Here is a 22,372-nt window from a genome sequence, read left to right as displayed (position 1 = left end):
CAATTATATTACTTGTAAAAATTACAATTTAACTTGTTATTATAATAATATTATTTATAAAAATCATAATTTGACTTGTTATTCTAGTAAATATACTTGTAAAAACCACAACTTAACTTATTATTTTAGTAATATTAATTATAATTAAAGGGTATTTTGGTAATTCAAGCAAGATAATTTATTTCATTTCAGTGTTTTAAGCCTTTAGTGAAATTTCAAAATTCTTTGGGGCTCGAAAGAAATTATGTCACATCCAAGAAATTTTGATAAAATTCCCCCATGTTAACGCCTTCGTCTTCGAGTGTGTTTAAATTTCAGTTGGGTATAATTGATTATAAAAAATTAATTAATATGATTGATTTAGATATAATTAATTATATTATGTGGTATATAACTAGTTTATAAAATTAATTAATAAGATTGATTTTAATTGAAATTGAAAAGCAAAATAAAAAATAAAGTAAAATTATAGTTTTGTAAAAATATATTTAAACACCCATGTTATATGTTAAAATTAATTATGAATTCAAAATCATATTTTAAAAAAAATCTAAACATCCATTATGCATGCCAAAATAAATTATGAACTCAAAATCATAATTTTCTTAAAAATATCCAAAGAGCCCCATACATGCCATAACCAATTATAAATTCAAAACCATAGTTATCTCATAAGTTACTATTATCTACTTTTCAATTCAATTTTTTAACTATATATTTCTAAATTTATGCAAAAATCATATAAATTATTTTACAAATCATATTTTTAGTTCATAATTGATTTTAACATAATAAGAGGTGTTTAGATATTTTTTAAAAAATTATAAATTTAGATTTATAATTGATTTTAGCATGTATAATAGGTGTTTGAATATTTTTAAGAAAATATAATTTTAAATTTATAATTAATTTTAACATATAATATACTTTCTCCGTGTAAAAATGTAAGGCATTTTTTATAGAGTTGGATGTTAAAAAATATGAGGTATTTTTAGTTTTTTTATATGTAATTATTAATTTTTTTATAAAAGTGCCTTCATTGATAATAATTTTATATTTATTATAAAATTTTTAATAAAATAAATATAAAAAATATAAATAATTTTAAATTAAGTAATAATTTTATTAAAATAAAATTTAATTAAAAATGATTATGTAGAGCCAACTTATTTTTTACTGAGATTGGGGGTTCTTTTTTTTAGGCCAATGAGATTGGGTTTTTAGTTCCACGTAATTTATGAAAGTAAATGGTAGTATTCTGCATAAATAATATTGAAACAAAATAATTATGTAGAGCCAACTTATTTTTTACTGCTCTTGTTATCTTATATATAAAATAAAAAAATTTATAAAATATTTTAATAATTATTATATTTATTTTTATTAAATGTAAAAAATTTTATTAAATATTAAAATATTATATTTTAAAATAGATATGTTTAATAAAGTTAGAGTTATAATTTATTAAATTTTTAGATAGAGTTAATAAATTTTAAATTTTTTTAATTTTAATAAAAATGTTAAAAATTATTTACGAGAGAAATTTATTAATTTATTAATAAGCGTAATGCGCGTAACTTTTTCACATCTTTATCCGTTTCAGACTTTCGGTGACTGGGATGTTCGGAAAGTGAGTACGTGTTCACGTGCTGGTCAATATATACCGTATCAGAGGCTGAAAAGGCTCACATGGTTCGCACCATACCGTAATCCCCCCTTGAGATTCTCACTGTCTCTGTAATTCAACGCAAATCCCTGCCCCACTTTTGTCTTTCCAGCCCGCTGATTCCGCGGCGCGCGTCGTTTCAGTCGCATACCCCACAATATAACATTCCGATTCTGTCCTTTTCATTATGCGAAATCCATTCTACCCTCGTCTTCATTAATTCCCCTCGTCATCACCAATTTGTCTTCTTCCTTTGAAATTTCCTCGCTTTTAAATCCTATCGCTTTCACCATATCGTGATTACGTTCTGCATCTCTCTCTCTAACTCACTGAGTTACGTTCCGTTGGACTCAGCTAATCATGAGGCGTTTCAGGCGATTCGAGGTCATTGAAGAACCATGCTTCTTCAGAGAAACCTCGATTGTTTGTCCAAAAACCCTCACTTTCCCCTTGTTCATTGAAGAAGATCTTGATGTTAGCTGCGCTCTTGATCTCTTCAATTTCAGCCGTTTCACGCTTCCGAGCCCCTTCGATTTCGACGTAGACGATGTCGTAACTGATCTGGTGCGCATTGATCGGACGCCGTTGTTTAAGCGAGTTCAGCGAGTGGAGAGGCTGGTGGGAACTGACTTCCACTTGCAGTCTCTGAGCGACCGTGTGGCCGAGTTGGAATCGCGGTTCGATCGGCTGGTTAAGTCGAAGGGGATCGACAGCAGAGAGCGGAAATACACGTGGACGGCCGAGATCAAGGGTCCGGAAGAGGAAGGGTTTGATAGGAAGTACCAATGGGTAGCAGAAATCGTAGAAGAAGCGAAGAAGAAGGAAGAGGAGAAGGAGAGGAAGAAGAAGACGAAGTGTGGGATTGCGAAGAACTTCAAATGGACCGCTGAGATTAAAGGAAAAGGGGAGGATAGTGGGAGTTCAAGAAAATACAAGTTTGAGGTAGACTGTGGGGATCATTCGAAAAGGACAAGAAAGAGAAGGAAAAGAAGAAGGGTGATAAAGATCAGGAGAAAAAGAATGAATTGCGCATTGTGGAGATTGAGGAGCCCCGTGAAGAAGGAGCTGTCATTTTGAGACAGGTATGGTGACTCACATTTTCTCCTGTGATTATGCTTGATTCTGTATTTGTTTGTCTTAAGAACGATGTCGTTTTCACTTTTCATTCCTATGATCTTGATCTACTTCCCACTTAGATAGGGATTAGGGAGTGGTATATAGTGCTAAACAGCAAAAATAATTTGGATTATACTTCCGTTTTTCCTATTCCTCTTCTTGGTTAGGATTTGGTCGGGTCAGCAAAATTATGTTAGCGGATAGGTGTTTCAGCACGTGGCATATGTACCGTGTTTACAGCATTGATGAATTGATTTCTATTCTACCATATTCCGTTTATGTTTGCGTTGCCTGTTACACGTAAATGTCAATTTAATGAACATATATTGTTTTAAGTACATCCGAGCAAAGCAAGCAAACGGAGATTTTCTGCAACTATGCAACAGCTACAGAAAGATAAGTCCTATTTAACAGTGGGTCCTATCATATATGATCATATCTAGGGAGAATGACAATTAAATTCGAAGAGCAACTATTTAACAGTGGGTCCTATCATATATGATTATATCTAGGGAGAATGACAATTAAATTCGAAAAGCAATGATTTAAAAATTAGACCAAACCGAATGGTCAACTTGAGTCGTTAAAGGTTCAGTTTGGATCAAAAATGTTTTTTAGGATTGAGTAAGATTGGATTGGAGTTGAGCTGTTATTGAGCTAGAAACTAGAGTTAAGTCGGCAACTAGAGCGGTTTTTAGAAAACCGGACAATTTTAAATGTAATATTAAAAAAAAGCTTAAAAAATTAGAAAAATTCAAAATTTAAATCACACTAAAAGTCAACTTTATTTTTGGGTAATTCATGTGTGTAAAATATGATTTGAGATCATTTTTTTATGAAGATGTTGGCAATTATAGATGAAAATACAGATACTGTTCAGTCTACTCATGTATGGTAAGTTATAATCATCAACCTATATTTGACGAGTTATAAAATTATAATTTATAATATTATTAATTTACAATCATGTTATGTCATTTTATTAACATACTATAGATTTTTTTTTTCTTATATTTATTTAATATATACATTTAACATTATTTTTATTTAATTTTTATGTCACCGGTTCGGCCAATGGTTTAACCCAGCTCGACCATGTAAACCGTTGGTGTTTTTGGCTTAATATCTGGTCCGGTTCGATATCCAGTTTGTTTTTGAGAACATTGCCGAAAGGATTAAGTTAATAATAGTCAGGTCCCAACAAATAATTTTGAAAGATGAGTTAAAAATATTGATTCAGAATTGTAAATTTTGGCATTGGTTTGAAAGGGCATATGCTATTGATTTCGACCGTTAGGTCTCACATGCAAAGAAGTAAACGTGACCAACCTCGGTATCTGCTATTGATTCAATCACATATGGTTTGTCTTTGCATTTATTGTAGGAAATGAAAGTCTACTCATGAAAGCTGGTATTGGTTTCATACCAATCAGTCAGTGTTGAATTTTAGGTATATTCTAAGCCAAAACTGTAATGGAGAAACAGTCAATTGTAGCCTGTCAAGTAGTTTATACTATTTCAGTCTAAGAAAAAGGTATTTTATTGTTTTTGGGGCCGTCTCAATAGTTTAGATCATCAATCCAAAAATTATGACTAATGCTTAAGGGTAGGTATATCTGGAGTTCTGGACACGAAATAATGGAGACGTAAATGCATGGACAGAATTGTTGTTACCTTTTTTTCTTTTTCAGTTTGTTATGATGAGAGAAGAGAATGAATAAGTTTTAACTAATCTTTCAAAGTCCTTCCATCTAATATATTGATTTCTTTGGACTAAGGGGACTTTGATGGAGAAATTAATTTTTATTTTTCTTTTAATTTTTAACACTCAGATAAGACAACTTTAAATTATTTATTTCATCTAATCTATCCCTTTGCACTCTTTTTTTTTTTTTAAATCTATTTGTTAATGTAGTTACCCTCCCCTCTTTACCTTCTAGCTCTCAAATGTGTTTTAAAAAAATCAACTTCACTTCTTGATGGCAGAATATAGTTTATCAGAATACCTTTTATTTAAAGAAATCAGCTCTCAAAATGAAGGTTAAAGACTGTGCTCTGCTTGCAAATTTTAAGAACGGCACTATGCTTGAGATATTTGAAATACTGATTTGATTTAGAAACAACAACAACAACAACAAGCCTTTATCCCACTATGTGGGGTCGGCTACATGGATTGCAAGACGCCATTGTGCTCTATCATTTATCAAACTTTTAGAAATATTATTAATTAAGAGATCACGTTCAACAACTTCCAAGAGTGTTCTCTTAGGCCTTCCTCTACCTCTCTTAATCGGACTCAAAGTTATATGTTCTACTCTTCTCACTGGTGCCTCCCTTGGTCTTCTTTGTACATGCCCAAACCATCTCAACCGATTTTCTACCATTTTTTCCTCAATAGGTGCCACCCTCACTTTTCACGTATGTGCTCATTTCGAATTTTATCTTTACGTGTATGTCCGCACATCCATCGTAACATTCTCATCTCTGCTACTCCAACTTTATGCTCTTGCTGTCCCGTTAGAGCCCAGCATTCACTACTATATAACATTGCCGGTCTGATAGCAGTACGATAAAACTTTCCTTTAAGTTTATTAGGCACCTTACGGTCACAAATAACTCCTTTAGCTTTTCTCCAATTAAACCACCCAGCTTGAATTCTATGTGAAATATCTCCACTGATTTCGCCATCATTTTGAATAATGGCTCCCAAATATCTAAACTTTTCCACTTGAGGTATAATTTGATCTCCCAATTTCACTTCCAAATTATTTTCGAATAGTCCTTTACCAAATTTACAATATAAATATTCCGTCTTACTTCTACTCAGACGAAAACCTTTCGACTCCAATGTCCTCCTCCATAACTCAAGTTTGCAATTAACCTCTTCTCTTGTCTCTGCTATAAGAACTATATCATCCGCGAAGAGCATACATTTCGGGATTTCCTCTTGAATATGTTCTGTCAAAACATTTAAAATCAAGTTGAACAAATAAGGACTCAGAGATGATCCCTGATGTAGTCCAATCTTTATAGGAAAATCCTTTGTTTGACCACTAGGCGTTCTTATACTAGTTTTTACCCCCTCATATATATCTTGTATGGCTTTAATATAAGCAATCCGTACTCCCTTTTTTTCCAACGCTTTCCAAAGCACTTCTCTTGGTATACGGTCATAAGCTTTTTCCAAATCAATAAAAACCATGTGTAGATCTTCATCTTTACAACGATACTTTTCCATTAATCCCCTTAGTAGATAAATCGCCTCTGTAGTTGATCTACCTGGCATAAAACCAAATTGATTCTCAGAAATACTTGTCTCCAATCTCAACCTGTGCTCAATTACTTTCTCCCACAATTTCATTGTGTGGCTCATGAGTTTAATCCCTCTATAGTTAGTACAATTCTGAATATCTCCTTTATTTTTATAAATAGGAATTAATGTACTTCTCCTCCATCATCAGGCATTTTCTTGGACCGTAAAATCACATTAAATAACTTAGTTAACCATCTCACCCCTTCTTCACCTAAACATTTCCATGCTTCGATAGATATACAATCAGGTCCGTTGGCTCTACCATTTGCCATTTTCTTAAGAGCTTCTTTTACCTCCTTATCACGTATTTTTCGATAGAATGACAAATTTTGTTCTCCTTCACCAGTTACTAAATCCTCCAAGTTACTAGATGAATCCTCTCCATCATTGAAAAGTTTAGAAAAATAAGTCTCCCATCTATTTTTAATTTCATCATCTGTAACTAAAATTCTTCCCTCTTCATCCTTAATACACCTTACCTGTTCTAGATCTCTTGATTTTCTTTCCCTACTCTTGGCAATCTTATAAATATTTTGCTCTCCTTCCTTCGTCTCAAGGTTCTTATAAAATTCTTCAAAAGCTTTAGAACGAGCTTCACCCACAGCTCTCTTAGTTTCCTTCTTAGCCATACGGTATCTCTCCCAATTTTTCTCATTGTTACACAAATGTATGGCTTTAAAACAGTTCTTCTTATACTTGATTTTGTCCTGTACACTATTATTCCACCACCAAGACTCCTTATCTCTCGGACCAAAACCTTTCGATTCTCCCAAAACTACTTTTGCAACCTCCCGTATCTTTTTAGCCATATCCTCCCATATGATTTGATTTAGAAACATTATAGTATATATGTTCTAGATTGTCAATAAGAGTAATCATGATCCTCAGAGTTTACAAGATTGGAAGATAAATTCATCGTGTGTAGTTGAAGATAAACAAATTAAAATTGCAGAGCAAACAATTGAAGTGAATTTTAATGTTGAAGCTCCTTTAGTTTCTTTTTTTCTAGTTACATGTTATGCCCTGGCTTATAATTATTAGATACACCCCGCTTGATATTATTGAAATAGGAATGCCTGACTTAGATAATAGATACATTATATTATGTTCTGATGTTTGAACTGATTAGAAACATTTTGACATGTTTTTAAACTGTGAATGAAGAATTCGTATCCTTGAGCTGAGTTTATATGGGGCCAGCGTTAGAAGCAGTTTCTGATGTTACTTTCTCTAACTACATGGATGTTACTTTACCGTTTAACCTTTCTTCTCCAGTATAATCCTTAGTAAGTAGACTATAGATTTGTACAAACTACTGCTTGAATTTAGGAACATTATATGTAGTATACTGAGTTGTCAAGTGAGGTTTCTTAGGCATTTGCGAAGAGGTTTGGAGCTGTCCAAAACCAGAGGGGCAAGAAGAAGGAGTTATCTGCTCAAGATGCTGCATTGTTGATCCAAATGAGCTTTAGGGCTTATTTGATCCGAAGGTCAAAGGCTCTCCGTGCCCTTAGAGAACTTGCTGTTGCAAAATCAAAGTTAAAGGAAATCAGGGCTCAGTTCAATAACTTTGCATACCGACGTCGTTTATGCCGTGATGCGGTGGAGCGCCAAAAGTTCTCTGAGAAAATCATTGTACTGCTTCTCACTGTCGATGCCATTGAGGTAATGTCATTTCCTCTTTGTTTTAGTCTCTTTATGCTTGCAAAGTGCTTTAGCAGTTTCCTTGTTTGCAGATTGTTTTACTTTGGATGGAATTTTCATTTGTGAAGATATCATAAACTATTGTTGTTTTATTTTTATATATTACCATTTGTCTTCAATTAAAAACTCCCGTACATTTTCAATGCATCATGACCTTTATTTTTTCTTCCTAGAAAAATTGAGTTGTATCTGTTCATACATTGTCATGACAAGTGAAAATATAGGTATAGCTAGACTTCTTTACCGGTCTGTTATACAAAGTTTGAGAATAAGCTGCACTGTTCATAGTGCATTATTATTGTGGCCTGTTAAAGATCAATATCAATATCCTCGGTGCATCTATAAAAGTTGTGAGAAGTCATATTGTTTGTGTGGCTCATCTAGGGCTTTATGTAAATGCACAAGGCTCGCTATAGTTTAATGTTGTATATTTATGTATTGATCCTTTTTAGGGTTTTGGATGACAGGGGAAATCAGGCTATGTTTGGTGTATTCATTTAAGAGACAGAATACTTTTTTTGCACAAAAAAGTGAGACATTGTTTAAACTAACATCTATTGTATAAGCACCCCCAAAGAGATTTAAAAATTTTCTTTATGCAATGTCTATTATAATCTTGATATATTATTTAAATTTTCCTGTATATTTAAAATAAAATAGGGGTGTCAGAGTCATTTTTCATTCACATCTTCATTCTCCTTCACATTACATACCGGGCATTTTGTGTATCAAGTGGTCGCTAAGATTATGATTGTTGACGCAAAGTCTTGCAGTAGATTTACCATTTTCAATCAAATCTAAAATTTTGGGAAGTGTTTTATTGTATTTTAAAATTCAGTTTCTAATTTTATAATTAGACCTTAGTTCAGAGGTAGACAGGTTTCTTCTTCTTCTTCGTTTTTGGGCCAATGGACAGGCTTTGTTCATTGGAAAAAAGAATAATTCAAATTATTACTTATAAATAAATTTACAAAAGCTTATAATTTTAGAAACACATCCGGACACACTTTTCTATTGGTTCACCTCTAATTTATCCATACGACTTTTTCAAGATGAGAATTCTATCTGAACATATTTACAGGACGTTTTACAAAGTTATAGGATAGGATCTCATGATGAATGATATTTGGGTACAGTTAATTGTTAATGGAGTATAATAGTGTTGTGTGATCTATATAGGTTACCTAGTGTGATAAAGCTGCTTGTTGTTATTGTTGCTGCTACTATGAGTCTGTGAGTCTATATCTAAAGATTTATTACATATTCAATCATTTGTGAGTATTTCATTAAATATGTCTGTACATGTTCAATCTATAGGGAGTTGACATGATGGTGCGATCTGCAAAGAGGTCAATGGTGGACGAGCTGGAAGCTATGCTTGATGTTGTGGACCCTCAGCCTGCAGGTAGATCTCTGTCCATCAAACGAAGGACCTTCGACATGCCAGATGGCCTCATTCGCAAGGAAATTGAAGAAGGAGTTGCTCATATCGTGCAAATGATTGATGAAGCCGATCAGAGCAGCAGCACTTTTGAAGCTTGCTAAGAGAGCTAAGGGGCAATAAACCAACTCAGCCACAACCGTATTGAACATAACATGAACTTGTGTTTTATACGGATTAGTGTTGGCGTGCTTCTTAGGAGATGATATTTATGCGCTTTTGAACTGGCATGGTGGTTGATTGCTAGGTGTATTTTAGTCTTGCATTTTGGAGACTTCTAAACTGAGCTTTCATCTTATGGTTTTTGTGTTGTTGAACCTTATGTGGAATGAAAGATGTTGGCTTGTTTTGCGGATCATTTTTGAATGGTCCCTTTTGATGTTAAGGGGATTTGTCTTCACTTTGTTGCCATCTCAGTCTTCTGTTTAGAATGTTTCTTCTGCTTGTTCAGGGATTGGAAAATGACGAGACTGATCCGAGCCAAAGTGGTCTAGATACTGGAGATGGCCTATTCCTGAAAAAGTGAAACTGTTCTTTTGGCGAGTTTCTCATGAGAGGCTTATTTCAAATTCCCTCAAGGTCCTTTTGAGTGTTATAGTGAGGAAGATATCACACACATTCTTGGTGATTGTAACAGAGCTAGAAATGTCTGGAGCGTTTTTATATAACCTAACATGCTTCAAAGTTTGTTTTGTTGGAAATTTGCAGGTGTGGCTTGCTTGGAATGCTCATCATAATCCTGGGGGTAACCAATTCAGTCAATGGCCGTGGGTAAAAATTTTTGGACCAGTTTAATAAGTTCGTGTTGACGTTGATGCCTTGGTGCAGAACCGATGGCAGGCATCTCGTGGAGGTGTGATCAGAAATTCAAAGGGCAAATGGATCAAAGGATTCCAGAAGGAGCAAAGGCCAATGACTGTAGTTTCTGCTGATATACAAAAGAAGTGATTAAAACAGGCTTGGAAGTGTGCAAATCTTTGGGATACCTTGAGGTGAAGTTATTTTCTGATTCCCTTGAAGCCATAAATATTTTTAAGAGGGATGGGGGTGCTGGTAGCAGATTTAGAGATGTCTTGGAACTCACGAGGAACATTATTTTAATTTATTGTCAAAATATGATACAACAACAACAACAACAAGCCTTTATCCCACTAGGTGGGGTCGGCTACATGGATTGCAAGACGTCATTGTGCTCTATCATTTATTAAGCTTTTAGAAATATTATTAATTAAGAGATCACGTTCAACAACTTCCAAGAGTGTTCTTTTAGGCCTTCCTCTACCTCTCTTAATCGGACTCAAAGTTATATGTTCCACTCTTCTCACTGGTGCCTCCCTTGGTCTTCTTTGTACATGCCCAAACCATCTCAACCGATTTTCTACCATTTTTTCTCAATAGGTGCCACCCTCACTTTTTCACGTATGTGCTCATTTCGAATTTTATCTTTACGTGTATGTCCGCACATCCATCGTAACATTCTCATCTCTGCTACTCCAACTTTATGCTCTTGCTGTCCCGTTAGAGCCCAGCATTCACTACTATATAACATTGCCGGTCTGATAGCAGTACGATAAAACTTTCCTTTAAGTTTATTAGGCACCTTACGGTCACAAATAACTCCTTTAGCTTTTCTCCAATTAAACCACCCAGCTTGAATTCTATGTGAAATATCTCCACTGATTTCGCCATCATTTTGGATAATGGCTCCCAAATATCTAAACTTTTCCACTTGAGGTATAATTTGATCTCCCAATTTCACTTCCAAATTATTTTCGAATAGTCCTTTATCAAATTTACAATATAAATATTCCGTCTTACTTCTACTCAGACGAAAACCTTTCGACTCCAATGTCCTCCTCCATAACTCAAGTTTGCAATTAACCTCTTCTCTTGTCTCTGCTATAAGAACTATATCATCCGCGAAGAGCATACATTTCGGGATTTCCTCTTGAATATGTTCCGTCAAAACATTTAAAATCAAGTTGAACAAATAAGGACTCAGAGATGATCCCTGATGTAGCCCAATCTTTATAGGAAAATCCTTTGTTTGACCACTAGGCGTTCTTATACTAGTTTTTACCCCCTCATACATATCTTGTATGGCTTTAATATAAGCAATCCGTACTCCTTTTTTTCCAACGCTTTCCAAAGCACTTCTCTTGGTATACGGTCATAAGCTTTTTCCAAATCAATAAAAATCATGTGTAGATCTTTATCTTTACAACGATACTTTTCCATTAATCCCCTTTGTCAAAATATGATACATGAACTTAAAATTTTATATGTTAGTGTAAGGTATAAGTTTTACATTAAAAACACGTGCATAATGTTAGTAGTTTTTGTTTTTACAATAAAAACTGTCTTGAACCACCAACTAAAATTGATTGAGTGGAAAGACGTTCATCATTTAATTAAGTAGTTGGAATTCAAATGCTAATCCAACTTTATATATATTTATATATATATAAAAATTTAATTTGAAAAAAATTATTTTTTTTTCTCAATAACTTGAGATAATTTCTACTTATTATTATTTTTCCTAATTGTGTATTCTTTTTTTGGTTGCCTACATGTATTGTCCTGCTATAAATAATCTTGTTAGAAACGTTGTCGAAAATGTGGGTATTTTTCCTGTGAGGATTCAAAGTCAATTAAAAGATATTAATCCCTTTTACTGAACTCTAACTTCGTGGATTACCTAATTGTGTATTGCTTGTTACCTACCAACTTTCTCACTTGGTTTTCACATCCATTTTCAATTTGGACTCATGCAACTGAAAAGTAATCTAACTCATGTGGAACTGTTCAGCTGTTCAAGCACAACAGGATTCGGATTCACAATGTGAAACTAGGTTGCTGAAGAATCACCTGCCCACGAGCAACTTACAGGCGCAGATGCAACATTATACATTTATACTGAATTATTTATGGAAGATGAAACTACTTTTGAATTTAAAAAAGGCTAAGACTTATGTACTTAACCTTATATATTTAATATACTTATATCCAATTAATATTAATATATTAATTTAATTAATAACAAGAATTTACTATAAAATAAATAATCTATAAAAGATTTATATCTTTTGATTTAATTGGATGCAAATACCTTAACTCTTGGTTAGGAGCTTATTTTGATGATTTAAAGTAATTAAATGCTAATTAGCATGTGAGATGTTACATTTATCTCACCTTTTAAATCTTATGGGTAGCCCTTCTCAAGAGCTCTTATATTTTTCAAGCTGCATCAAGTGCAAAATGAGCGGGAGTGCGACTTTTTTCAACTTGAGAGGTAGAGTTCCGCTGCTACGGGTTAAAACTAGAAGATTAGGACTTATACATGTAACTTCATATATTTAATATATTTATATTTAATTTAATTATGATAAGTGAATCTTAAAGTGTTAATTAAATTAATAACAAGGATTATTTATAAAATAAATAATCTATAAAAAATTCACATGTTTTGATTTAATTAAGAGTGAGTATATAAGTTTTTCTCAAACTAGAAGACTCTCTTAGTTAAAAAATACTCCCTTTGCTTTCAAATATAGCAGAAAATAGCCAAATTTTCACACTTTAAAAAAGTTAGTTAAGTATAATAAATATGTTTGAAATTAAAAATTTTAGACTAAATTATCCCTATAATTAATAAAATAAATTTATCTAGTGAAAATAAATATTAACTTTATAAGGGACAATTTGAAAAAAATGTTATAAATTCTTCTTGAAATTTATAGTTTTTTTTTTATAAATAGAAACAAAAAGATACATGATAGTTTCTTATAGAGTTGCACATGGATAGGGTCAGGCGATGCATCACCCTTCCTAGTGCCTTGCCTGATGTGTAGTACGGGCTAGCTTGATGCTTGAGTGTTGCGGCTAGGTTTGGCCTGATTGACCTAAAAAATTTTTACAAGCATTTTTTTTATGAATATATAAAAATGGTTTCTTTGAAAAAAAATTATTACTACTATTTAAAATATATTCTTTATAAAAATAGTATTAGAATTAAAAGAAAAATTTTTAAAAGTACATATAATCAACAATTGTCAATTATTTTTACATAACATTAAGTTAAAAACAAATTTAAAATTTTGGAAGATATTTAAAAAATTGTAATGATAAAAAATGTTTCAAAAATCATAAAAATAATATAGTTCATGATAACTTTCAACAAAAAATGATACCATAAAATAAATATCATTCACAAAAAAATTTAAAAAAACACAAAAAATGGCAAATGTTTAGTCTAGGTTGGGCAAGGCAGGGTTTAGCCCCTGTCAAGTTTTCGACCCAAAGTGCCTAAATGCCTCATGCAGGGTTGGGCTAACTGAGCATTTGGGCACTATATATGCACAATGCTAGTTTCTCTTATATTTAAAAATGGAAGGAACACTTTCTTAATCTCATATTATAAGTTACTTTTAGATAAAATCACACATATATATCAATATGATCCATTGGATACAGAATGAGATTAAAAGAAAAGGCACAAATAACATCATTGAATTTTGTTCTAATGAAAGCAATAATAACCAATGAATGTTGGATTTATTGGAAAGGGCAAGTCCCGCATAAGTCACAACGCGGCAAATTATTTCTGTCATGAGAGGTGCCCACATTTAGTACTTAATAGTGTCTCGAATGAGATTGCCTCTATTAGAAAGCGACTTACAGCAATCAATAAAAAAAAAAAAAAGAAGAAGAAGCAATAAACAACAACCATTTGCTAAATGAGTCCTGTCCAAATGAATTCTGAGGTGATGAGCTACTAATATATAGTTAGAATCTCACTAGTTGACACTTGAGAAAAATCCTGGTGGAAAACGTAAATGGAGAGAAAATTAAATTAATCTAAATAAAAAGGGTAAATGGGCTGGCCTTTTCAAATATTTTCTTTAATATTTATGACAAATGCAAAAACAATTTTTATCAAACTCGTGTTTGATAAGCATAGAACCTTATTCCAAACATATATACAATTCAACAAAATTATTTTACATTTATAATTAGAAAAAATAGTCATTTAATCCTTTATCTTGGTTGCGATTTAATTTCGCAAGTTCAACTCATCATGATTCAATTTCTAAATTTTGGTCAATTTAAAATTTCCATTTTTAACATTAGCAAATCAATTGAACCACGCTAATGTGTCTCCAAAGATGCTAACTATTTTCACCATTACTTGCTTGGCATCATGATGGTTAGTGCCTTCACATAATGTGAGTTAGATTGATGAAATGAGTTAAACGAACCAAACTTTAGAGATTAAGTTATAATAAATTAAATTAAAAAAAAAGAGAGTTACAATTGAGTTCAAATTAAATGATGAAATGAGATGATTAATTTTTCCTTTATATTTTCTATTTGTTTCCTTAATAGATGCAATCAAGATAGTCCAAGTCGTCCTCGTGATCATTTTTTTCTTTTATTTTAGTAATATTTTTTTATCACAAAATGATATTATTTCCTTATGTTATTTCTTTCTTTCTTTCTTTCTTTGTTTTGTTTTCTTTTGCTTACATTTCCTGATGTTTTTATTTCTAATTATTTACAAATTATTGCCCTATTTGATTAAAAGTTATACATAACGGGTGGAGTTGTATTTGTATGTTTAGTGTTAGAAGTTATATAAAAAGACATTGTTTAAATTATTACGAATATTAATAATTTTAAATAAAAACTTTGAATATATTTATTCATTTGTGAATGGACGTATCTTTTTCAAAATTTATGAAAAAAGACATGAATTTTAATTTCTATCTAACGTGAGGGGATGAATATCTGGTTTTTAATATAAAGATAAATTTTAAAAGTTTTTAAATTTTTGTTATAAGGTAAAGTTAGAATAATTAAATTTATTTTTTAATTTGACCCCTTATTTATTTATTATGTTTAAAATTTTTGAATAACAATTTATTATAATTATTAATTACAGAGAACGGAAAAATTGAAAAAATTATATATATATTTTAATAATTTTTAAGATATAACTAACCTCTTTTAATAAACATGAAATTGATTAGGTTTGTTTTACATTAAAAACCATGAGTACAAAATACTCCAAGATTTAAGTTCATTCATTAAGGCAATTTTTTCATTCTGATCATAATTAATTAATGTTGATTCCAAGAATGAAGTGTGCGGCCATTCCATCAAATACTCGATAGGATATGTGGCCATTGCTTGAATCAGTTGCAATATGACAAACTTATTCCTGTTAAAATGCATTATTACAACTAGAACATATAAAGTTGCATCAAAAATTGAAGATTAGAACGGTGTTATTTTAAAGGGAAAATAACAAAAAAGAGAACATTTTAAATATGCAAATGATAATTAAATTCTGTGAAATGTAATAATGATTTTGATTTTTGATGAAATAATATATTTGTCCTCAATAATTATTATAAATTTATTCATCAATCAAGTGTAACTAAAGTAGTTATTTTTTAATCAATTTATAAATTACAAATTTAAGGAAAGGAAGTAGTCAATTTCTATTCCATTTTACTCCATAGCTCAACTAAAATAATCATTCAAAACAGTATAATATCACTGATTTTTAATATTTGCACTTGATTGTTGAACAAAATTTGTTGAAAGAAAATAATCATTTTATATTCTGTTTTAATTAATAGTCCAACTAAAATAGTCATTCCCAATGTTGGTAAAAATATATTCCATCCGTTTAAAAATATAAGATATTTTTGAGGTGTTGGATGTTCAAAAAATGTAAGGTATTTTTAGTTTTTTAAGGTGCAATCATCGTCTTTTTTTTCAAAAGTGCCCCTATTGATAATGACTTTATATTTATTGTAGGATGTTTAACAGGAGTCAATATGAAAAGATGGAGTTAATTGAAAAGTAAGTAACTATTTTATTAGGGGGTAAGATTCAATTAAAAATACCTTACATTTTTGAATAAATGGAGTATTTATATATATAATCATTTTCAATGTATAATGTCAGTGAGGAGTGAGGACTAATATGTCATCTTGTCAAAAATCAAAAAATGAAACAAGTTCCTACAAATTAAATAAATTATTACATGTTATGATACTTAATTTTTATTTGCATACTTTGAGTTTTTTTTTTTTGTGGTTCTCCTATTTTTAATGCAATGAACAGGAGATGTTAAATGTACATAAAATGAACTTACTGAATAGCTTTGACGAATCATTAGCTCTGAGAGTCATTCTCTTCTTATAAATCCTAGGAAATTAACTTGGTACAATCTCTTTATGATAGTCATACTTCTAATCTTACTCTCAACACTTCTCTTCCTTTTAATATCGCAAGAGGAAAAAATTATTTGGAGTGGATCAAACATTGATGAATATTCTGCTAAGAGAGGGTACGAATTGTTAGTGAATCATCAACCTATTCCTCCTTTAGCTATTCATTCTCAGTTTTGGAAACAGTCTACCACAAAAGAGTATTCTATTTACTTAGAAGCTTCTCAATCGTGCCTTACCAACAATAGACATCACATGGGATTATCATTTGTTGAATAATAATTTATGTCCTTTTAAATGCCCTCATGAAGAGTATCTTCAACATCTCTTTGTGTATTATTCCTTAGTTAGATCTTTAGAGTGTGTTTGGTGTTGTAATAATTGAGTGATGTATCAAAAGGAAAAGTCTCACATTACTCACTTAAGAGGAACTCCAAGAATACAAGTACCAACAAGTGAAGTGAGCTAGTGAATGGCCTAAACGAGAAATGAATTTATGTGCAGAAGACAGATTAATGTGAGGCACTTGTTGTTGAAAACAACTTACTTAGCCCCTTGCATGCAAGTAAATAGGCCTAGAGTTTGTTGTTGTCAAGTCATTTTTTATTGAATTTACTTTTGCAAAAAATAAATAATAATTCATTTAAAAATAGCCTCATACTTAAGGTTGTTTGTACTCTTATAATTTGTTCACGCAAATAGAATGACTTACACCAGCTTTTGAGTTTTCGAGCTATCTCTCCTCCACTCTAATATTGCCTTGTTGTTGTTGTATTCATGAGTTTATTCAATCTATTTAATCTTGATGAGTTGCCGTGCGATTGATCTAGTCTGATAGAATAACTTTTAAAAATAGTATTTTTTGATGAAACTTAAACTTAAAATTATTACCTATTGCTAGCTTTTGGTTGGAGAGGAATGAAATTTTTCCTCTCTTTATTTGGCAATACTATGGTGGAGAGGAGGGGAGGAAATATTTTAATTAATTTTTCCTCCCTTTCCCACGTAACTCTCCTCTCTTAATTGAGAGAATTCAGAGGGATTCCCCCCTCTCTCTTGGAGCATAAACAAGCACGTTTGTGTGTAAATAAATTTTAAAAGTAGACTTATATTTAAACTATTAAAATAAAACAAGTATAAGGATTAAGATCAAAGTGCGTTAAAAATATAGATCAACAATAATATTTTCTAAAAAAAATATATTCAGCCTTTCATGAAAGGCGGCGTAATTTACTCCGAGAAAAGAAGCTATAAAAGAAATTAAAAAAAAACACACACGTGGATCCCACTAAAAGACGTTTTTCTTTCTTTGAAATAATAACCCACTAAAGTAAAGTGCGCTGGGTTTGTTAGGACTTAGAATGAGGTGGTGAAGCCAAATTTTGTTACAAACTTGTGCGTCGGGTAAATAGCCCAATGGCTGATTTGACTGTCACTGACTCACTGATTCTCGTCGTCAATGTAATTTTAAAATATTATATTTATTTTATTAAATTTTATTAAAAAATTTGGACTTGGCTTTGTTACGTTTTGCAAATGTGCCTCTGCAGCTCCGCTGAATTTTTTTAAAAAAATCTAGACTGTTCATATAAATGTAAATAGTCTAAATTTAATATTTTAATTTTAATTTTAATTTTATATTTATTAAAATAAAAAATTTAATAAATTTGATCATTAGTTTGAACATTTTAGGTTTAATATGAATAGTTCATATTTATAAATTGTTTTAATAAATCTAATAATCAATATGAATAATTCATGTTTAATATGAATGATTCAAATTTATAAAAAAATTAATAAATTTAATTGTTATGTTAGATAGTTTAGATTTAATATGGATGATTTGAATTTAAAATTAAAAATTATAAAAATTATAAAAATTAAATCTATATTACCTAGAGTATATATAAATAGTTAATTTATAAAAATTATAAAAATTTTAACATTAAATTTGAATCATTTATATTAAAATTGTTGTTCAGATTTACTAAATTTTTTATTAATTTTTATTTTAATAAATATAAAAATAAAATAAAATTTAAAACATTAAATCTGGACCATCCACATTTATATGAACAGTCCAGATTTCTCTCAAAATTTAGTTGAGCCGCGGAGGCGCGTTTGCTCAGCAGAGCGAAGCCAAGTCCAAAAAATTTTTTTGTTATTGAAAAAATTGCACTTCATATTTATTATAAGACACCTCTAACCATCTAAAGGAGAAATAATTAAATTATTAATTTTATTTGACAAAAAGTAAATTTTTAATTTTATCTTATTTAAATGAATTTTTTTTTTAAATTTACATTACATTCTCTCTTATAATTAATAAATTTAAACATAGATAATATTAAAAATATATAGAGTAATTAATATGCTATCAAGTGTCTTATATTAAGAAGTATTAATTTTTTTAAAAAAGTGCCTTATAATAAAGATTTAACGGAGTATTTCTTTGGCTTGAAAATTGATCGAACCACATGCTCCTGTTTTTTTTTTTAGTGCTCCTGGCGTAAGTATTTTCTTATGCAAGACAATCCTATTCATTCTAGGATTGAGAATATGATAAGCAAATTTCAACCAATTCATAAATTTAAAAAAAAAATTGGTTAACTATAATAATTATAGCTAAAATTCAAAATAAATTAAATTATCTTTGTAATTATTGAAACAAATTTATCTTATGAAAATAAACTTTGATTTTATAAAAGATAATTTAGAAAAAAATGTAATAAATGTTTCTTGATTTTTATAGTTTTGTTTATAAAAAATAAATAAACTTGTAGTAGTTTCCCTTATAATAAAAAACAAAGGGAGTCTTTTAAATTTATGTAATTATTTTATCATTTTACTAACTTCTACCCAATTTGACGAAGAGGCGCTTAGCTTAATTTGTTAAGAGAGTTGAATTAATTTATTTTATAATTAATCTGGGCAGAAGATGGTATTATCCTTATGTTATCAAGATACGAGCGACAGAATAAAAAAATTATACCCAATTTATTTAAATAAAAAAATTACCTTCATAAATTATGTACACAAGGTTTGGCACATTTATATAGACAGTGTAATTTTTTTTACATATGTAATATTAATGAAAAATACTTATTTATATAAACCAATAACGTTTTAATAAAATATTATTAAATTTGTGCTAACCTCGGTATTGATTTTTTTTATTCCATCTAGTACTTAATAATTTTGATTTTACATTACTTTTTTAAAAGCACGAAACGAAAGTAATTTTTCCGCCATTTTTAAAATTTTTTTTATCGTGACAATCTTCAAGTTTCTATACTAAATTGAATAAATGATAAACAAGCTATATTTTTCTTGTTAAATATTTAAATCCATACATTTATAAAATCACATATAAACTAAAAAATTGACAAGTCAATACAGCCTTTTTCCTGTTGACGCAATACATCCTTTCAGTGGTAAACTGATAGATTTAAATTTAATCACAGCATTTTAGTCTTGGAGTCCTGATGAAGCCAAGTCTTTAAAGCTAAGTCAAGGCGTGTTAAGAAAATAAAATAAAAAGGAAGCATTTCAATAGTGACCTTTGAACTAGATTTATTTAAAATTCTAAATTTTTAAATTTTTGAAATTTTATTGTAATATATATGTACTGATTTGATATTAAATTTGTGATGAAAATGATAAAATTACCTCTCATTTAAATTAATATTAAAACTGTCCTACTTCATTTATTCATTGTCCTACTTCACTTATTTATTTATTTATAGAATGTTGCTAATTGTCTCACTTCACTTATTCATTTTTTTTTAAATAAAATCAAGTAAAACTTTGGCAATAAATAAGTGAAGTAAGGTAATAAATAACAATTTATAAGAAAATGAATAATATATATTATAGAAACTAATAAGTTGTATTAGGTTATTTAAACACCTAAAATAAAAAACCAGTTAAGTAGAGCAATGAACAATATTCAATAAGTAAATTAACAAGCAAATGAGAAGGTTTTAATATTAATTTAAATAAGAGATAATTTTATTATTTTTTTTAAAATTTAATATTAGATTAGTATCCTGCAGTAAAATTTTAAAAATTTAGATGTTTAAAATTTAAAGAAATATGATTCAATAGTATTTATTGAAATTCTCCCGAATAAAAAAGTGTTGTTGACTTCCATTAAAAAGAAAAACTAGAAGTGTTGTTGACGTAATGAATTGTCTGACTTTTTGGAGCCTCAAACTCACGCTTGGACCCATTCAGTTGATCTCTTTTTCAAAGATATCAAACTATGAAACCAACTTTTATGTAAATTACAATTTAATTTTTTTAATTACAGATGTGAAATTTGCTTTGAAGGAAGTTTTTTTTTTTAAAAAAATAAAGTTTTAGGTCCTGAAACTTTTTACCTAATTTGCAATTTAGTCTCTTTATTTTCATTAGTATTAATCAGTCCTTAAAGTGTAAAATACTTGTAGATTTAATTTTTTATGATTAATAATTAGCACTAATAAAATAGAAAATTAATAATGTCCCGTTATGCTTGTGTTAGTATGCAAATGTCATCTTAGTTGGATAATTATTGCAATAATATAAGACATTAATGCTTAATATTAATCATTGGGATTTACTCCATCTGATTTTAAATATTAAGACATTAATGTTTAATATAAATATCTTTTCAATTTTCTAATTCTAACATTGTTAGTTTTAAATGATTATTTTTTATGTCAATCATTATTATTTTTAAAAAGTTAGGAAAAATATATTTTTTGATCCTTGTACTTTGCTTTCGTTTTACTTTTGGTCCTTATTTTTTTTTTATATTTTAAGTTCCCACACTTTTATTTTATGCCTCTATACTTTATTTATAGAAAGACTAAAAGTCAATAAAAAACAAAAGTTTAAGGAGTTAAAATATTAAAAAAAAATATAAGGATTAAAAACAAAACGCAAGTAAAGATTAAAAGCTATATTTTTTTAAAAAAAATTAAATTTAACATGTTAGCATTTGATAATGTTTTCTCAATCTGTAAAAAATTAATGTATAATTGGGGATCGGGGAATTAATTGAATTTAAGACAGCTACTTAAGTTCAAGGACGGATCGAGAAATTAATACACAGGGACCAACAAGAAAAGATTATAAGAACGTGGGGTGGGTTAATATTAAATTTCACATGTATTATAAATAATATATATATATATATATATATATTTAAAGAAAATTTATATTATGGGGCGGGTGCAACTGTGCAAGGTCTCCTGCTTGCCCCCATTCTTGCTTATGATATAGCAAGGGGAAAAAAAAAGTAGAGTTGTTGTTTTTCAAGAGATCATTGCTATTTTTTTAAATAAAATATATGAAATAAATTATTTGACGTAACACACTAAGACTTCATTTGATTAATACGAGAAGAATAAAATAGTTGTCAGAATGGCAAATCTGCTTCTTTATTTTTTTTTATGTGCGTGTGTGCATACATACATACATTCATACATATATATCAATTTAATGTCCAAAAATATTATTTTGTTCTGAGTTTTCTAGCATCACTATTTTTTATTACAAAGAATACTTTTATTTAAATCCTAATAATTATCCACGCATCATCCCTTATTTAACACCTAATTAATTAGCACTATATATCTCTAACATTATCATTTTTTTTGGTAAGCATAAGTAGACCCATTGATCACAAAGATTATCTCCTCAACATGAGAAACAAGGGATGGAAGAGATTATTACATGGACTCGATTTATTGCATCATCTATATTTTATTCAATAAAATTGCACCATTTCAATTAAAGAAAATCTTATGTATCATTATTTTTAATGATTTTATTTTTATAATAGAATGTTTATTTAATTTCTTATATTTTTTTTTTACTATTATTAATGACATACTCAAATTATA

At 29.7% G+C, this 22,372-nt stretch overlaps 1 protein-coding gene across 1 annotated transcript; it reads left to right on the top strand.

Annotated features, from left to right (window-relative positions):
* Nucleotides 1-1,928: 1,928 nt before the first annotated feature.
* Nucleotides 1,929-9,625, top strand: LOC129312567 (BAG family molecular chaperone regulator 7-like). The gene is given in 4 exon segments (XM_054955224.1): nt 1,929-2,624; nt 2,627-2,748; nt 7,470-7,760; nt 9,117-9,625. Coding segments are annotated over 4 exon segments (1,239 nt in total). The 5' UTR covers nt 1,929-2,026; the 3' UTR covers nt 9,345-9,625.
* The last annotated feature ends 12,747 nt before the right edge of the window (nt 9,626-22,372 follow it).

Source organism: Prosopis cineraria, unplaced genomic scaffold (genome assembly GCF_029017545.1).
Source record: "Prosopis cineraria cultivar Desert tree isolate PC_DT_omini unplaced genomic scaffold, ASM2901754v1 PC6, whole genome shotgun sequence".
Taxonomy (NCBI): domain Eukaryota; kingdom Viridiplantae; phylum Streptophyta; class Magnoliopsida; order Fabales; family Fabaceae; genus Prosopis; species Prosopis cineraria.
Note: the sequence above shows the minus strand (reverse complement) of the source record. Positions and strands in the feature narration are given on the sequence as shown.